Source organism: Anoplolepis gracilipes, chromosome 6 (assembly GCF_047496725.1).
Source record: "Anoplolepis gracilipes chromosome 6, ASM4749672v1, whole genome shotgun sequence".
NCBI lineage: Eukaryota > Metazoa > Arthropoda > Insecta > Hymenoptera > Formicidae > Anoplolepis > Anoplolepis gracilipes.
The window spans coordinates 688,592-692,535 of record NC_132975.1 but is presented as its reverse complement, the minus strand read 5'-3'; the positions used below and the strand labels follow the sequence as shown (position 1 = coordinate 692,535).

The 3,944-nt window shown below is 39.4% G+C and overlaps 1 protein-coding gene across 1 annotated transcript; it reads left to right on the top strand.

Annotated features, from left to right (window-relative positions):
- Window positions 1–3,185: 3,185 nt before the first annotated feature.
- On the top strand, window positions 3,186–3,701 carry LOC140666901 (uncharacterized). Its single transcript, XM_072894453.1, has one exon. It carries the CDS (start codon window positions 3,186–3,188, stop codon window positions 3,699–3,701), a length of 516 nt encoding a protein of 171 aa, XP_072750554.1.
- Window positions 3,702–3,944: the final 243 nt, after the last annotated feature.

Below are 3,944 nucleotides of genomic sequence, written 5' to 3'. Positions count from 1 at the left end.
ATGCTTGGGTATCTTGGCATACATTTGACAAAAATAAAAAAAGTCGACGCTCGAGTGTCGACCCATTGCAAAGTACTCTCTTATCGTATCTTGTTTATCGCACGCCACGTCATCAAAGATAAAAATGGAATTCAGAAGCGCCTCGCTTGGAGCAACGACTTCACTATTATTAGAGAATGTTAAATAACCAATTTCGTCTATCGGTGTCAATAAATTTTCCAAATATTGATATTTCGGTTGTTGAAGCGATTTTGAGTATACGTACAGGTTCTCAAGCGAACACCGCGTACGGACTTTCAATTAGACTTATCAATACATTAGTCTTACCACAATTTGAAGGACCGCAAATAATACCGCGTATAGTAATTGGTAACATGTTTCCATGCTTGCGTATTTCTTTTTCAAGCATTAGTCTATTATCAAAGTTTATAACTTTGATTATCGTCGCTTGCCGCACAAACCGCATTTTGAGAATGAGTCATAGGAGGACCTATTTATAGATGTGCATCGAATCGAAACTGCTCAGTATTGAAAATGTTTTTTCATCTGTCGGACGACTGTCATATTCTTGAGCTTACCTCTGAACAGTTGCAATATATACCAAAGATTATTTTATTGAGACAATTTAGCCGCTACGTGGAACGACTGTGGGACAAACTTCCCGAACATATAAAGGCTGATTCTGAAGTACAACGGTATCGTAGATGTTTGCGATATTATAATGTACCGTGGCAGCAAACACATATCGATGGTCCAACACCATTTATTAAAGATTGCTACGAATGTCAGCGAGAATTATAAGAGGTAGCGGTCTATTGAATCGTGCGATAAACGCGCTTCCTATCGAATTACATATTCCTGGATATCAGTTTTGCGGACCGGGAACTCGTTTAAAAGAACGATTGGCTAGAGGCGATCGAAGTATTAATCCATTGGACGCTGCGTGTCGCGAGCACGATATAGCTTACTCGCGAAGCAACGACCTCGGCGAACGAAACGTTGCGGATCGTATACTAGCTGTGAAGGCGCGGGAACGTATTACCGCGAGGGATTCGACTCTTGGTGAAAGAGCGGCTGCTACGGCTGTTTGGACGGTCATGAAGGCAAAAACGAAATTTGGTATGGGAATGAAGATGAAAAAATCACCGAAAAAGAAAAAGATGTTGAAAAAACGAATACTTCCAGTAGCGAAGCGTGGTGGTATTTTACCGATTTTACCATTGTTGGGAGTAGTCGGTTCTTTGGCTGGTGGAGCAGCGGGAATCGCAAAGGCTGTAAACGATAACAAGGCTGCGCAACGCCAATTCGAAGAAATGCAACGTCACAATCGTGCTATGGAAGGTCGTGGACTTTATCTCGTTCCATACAAACGTGGACAGGGGTTCTCAACGACTGCTAAGAAAAAAAACGTTAAAAAAATGTTAAAAATGCCGGCGGATGTAACAACTAACGTACAATTGGAACAACTTGCAAGACGTATGTGCATACCTTTCTTTAGAGGCGTTTTCATGCGCAATAATTTACCGATAAGCGGCGTGCGACGAAACGAGAGCTGCATTGTCAATTTGGACGACGTTGAGGGTCCTGGTACTCATTGAGTAGCATACGCAAAGAGGGGAGATAATGTTGTGTATTTTGACAGTTTTGGAAATCTTCGACCGCCCGAGGAATTGGTATAAATATTTTGGACAGAATGTAACAAAAATTGAATATAATCATGCTTCTTATCAAAATTATAATCAGAGTATTTGCGGACAATTGTGTCTACAATTTCTTCAAACGATTAAATTTAAAGCTTAACACTCTACTGTCGTGACTCAGTATTCAACATGTCACTGACACTTACGTTGACTGGTAAGAGTAGCATTCTGCCGTAAGCTACTTTCCAGCCATAGATTTGAACGATGATGATGACGAACTTGGTTTAACGGATTTTGAAACTTATCATACGATAGCGAACGTGAATTCCTCGAATAATAAATTTTACTTTGACAACGACGACAAGGAAATTACGATTCCCGAAGGATCGTACGAATTGCATGGTATAAATGAATATCTAACGCATGCAATTTTACAATACGATTCCCACAATATTGTTAATAACAATGATGAGAAATATCCAATAGTGATTCGCGCTAATCATAATACGTTGAAAAGTGAAATTAAATGCATATAAAGAATAAATTTTAATAAGCCCAACAACATAGGATCGTTGTTAGGATTCTCGAATCGTGTATTGCAGCCGCGGAAATGGTACGAATCGGATGTGCCGATAAATATTATTAACATAAACATTATTCGTATAAAATGCAGTGTGACCGCAGGTGCATATAGCAATAGTAAGCGCGTACACACGATACATGAATTTTCTCCGAGCGTACCACCGAGATATAAGATATCGGAAACGCCCGCGCAAATCATTTATCTACCGATCATCGTGCGAAGCATTACTGATTTAACGATACGTGTTGTGGATCAGGAGGGTCGATTGCTCGATTTTCGAGGAGAGGAAATTACCGTATGATTGCACGTACGACGACGTCAAAAATAGTATGCTCGTGTTGAATGAAACGGAGCACGCGAGAGACAATATTTCTTTACAATAATCTTTACAAGGGACAATACTTTTGCGAGGAAGCGAGCGGTGTCTGGTGACAATAATCAGGTGTCTGGTTACGCTAAAAAGAAACTCAGCGCGTTGAATCGTGAATTTTTAAAGTCTTTGGGATTTGTCGTACGAAATAATTGAAAGAATGATTGACATTTTGAACATTAAAAGCGAACCGATCTCTGACGACCGTATAGTAAAGATTGAAACTCATACGTACAATCCACATGCAAATACAACACTTGGATATAGCGAGATACGGATACCTATACAGCATCAGGATTTATACACGTTGCCGTGCGAAAGCTTCCTTTACGTCGAAGGAAAATTGACGATAAGAAAAAAGGATGAACTAATGATATTGGGAAATAATTGTGTTGCATTCATGTTTGATGAACTTTGATATGAACTCAACGGTGTGGAAATTGATCGTAACAAAAACGTTGGAATAACTTGCACGATTAAAAACTACATTTCCCTTACACACGAGAGAAGTAAAATCTTGCATAATGCTGCGTGGAATATAGTTGTAAATAATGGTGGCGAAAGTTACTTCAATTTTTGCGTGCCGCTCAACATGTTGCTTGGATTTTGCGAGGATTATAAGCGCGTTGTGAAAAACGCTCGTCATGAATTGATTCTAATACGTTCACGCAACGACAACAATTGTCTATTTGGAGCTCAGGCTGCTGAAGCTGAGATTGAATTACACAAAATACAATGGCGTATGCCTCACATAATATTGAACGAAATTAGTAAACTGTCCTTGCTACGAGCGTTGGAGAGCGGTAGATACTTGAACATGAGTTTCCGTTCGTGGGATCTATACGAATTTCCTTTGCTACACAGTACGACCAAGCATTTGTGGACTGTGAAAACTGCCTCTCAGCTGGAGAAACCACGATACGTAATCTTTGCACTACAGACTGATAAAAAAAATGTTGCGTCGAAAGATATTACCAAATCCGACGACTGCAAATTGACAAACGTTAAACTCTATCTAAACTCTGATTTTTATCCGTATGATGATTTAAATTTGGATTTTGATAAAAAGAGACACTATCCTATTCGACATGTATACGCGTTTTCATAAATCTTATTACGGATGCAATAATGATAATGTATTATTTATGGCAAAATTTCTAGAGTGCGGTCCTCTTACGGTCATTGACTGCTCGCGACAAAACGAGTCTGTCAAAAATGCTACCGTGGACGTAAGAATAGAATTTGAATGTAAACTAGATGTACCCGCAAATAATACCGCATATTGCCTCATCTTACACGATCGCATTGTCGAATATAACCCGTTGACAAATGTTGTCCGCAAAATTACATG

Bases quoted from the DNA above. Each gene is read 5' to 3' on its own strand.
- LOC140666901 (XM_072894453.1), top strand. From the start codon at position 3,186: ATGTTGCTTGGATTTTGCGAGGATTATAAGCGCGTTGTGAAAAACGCT.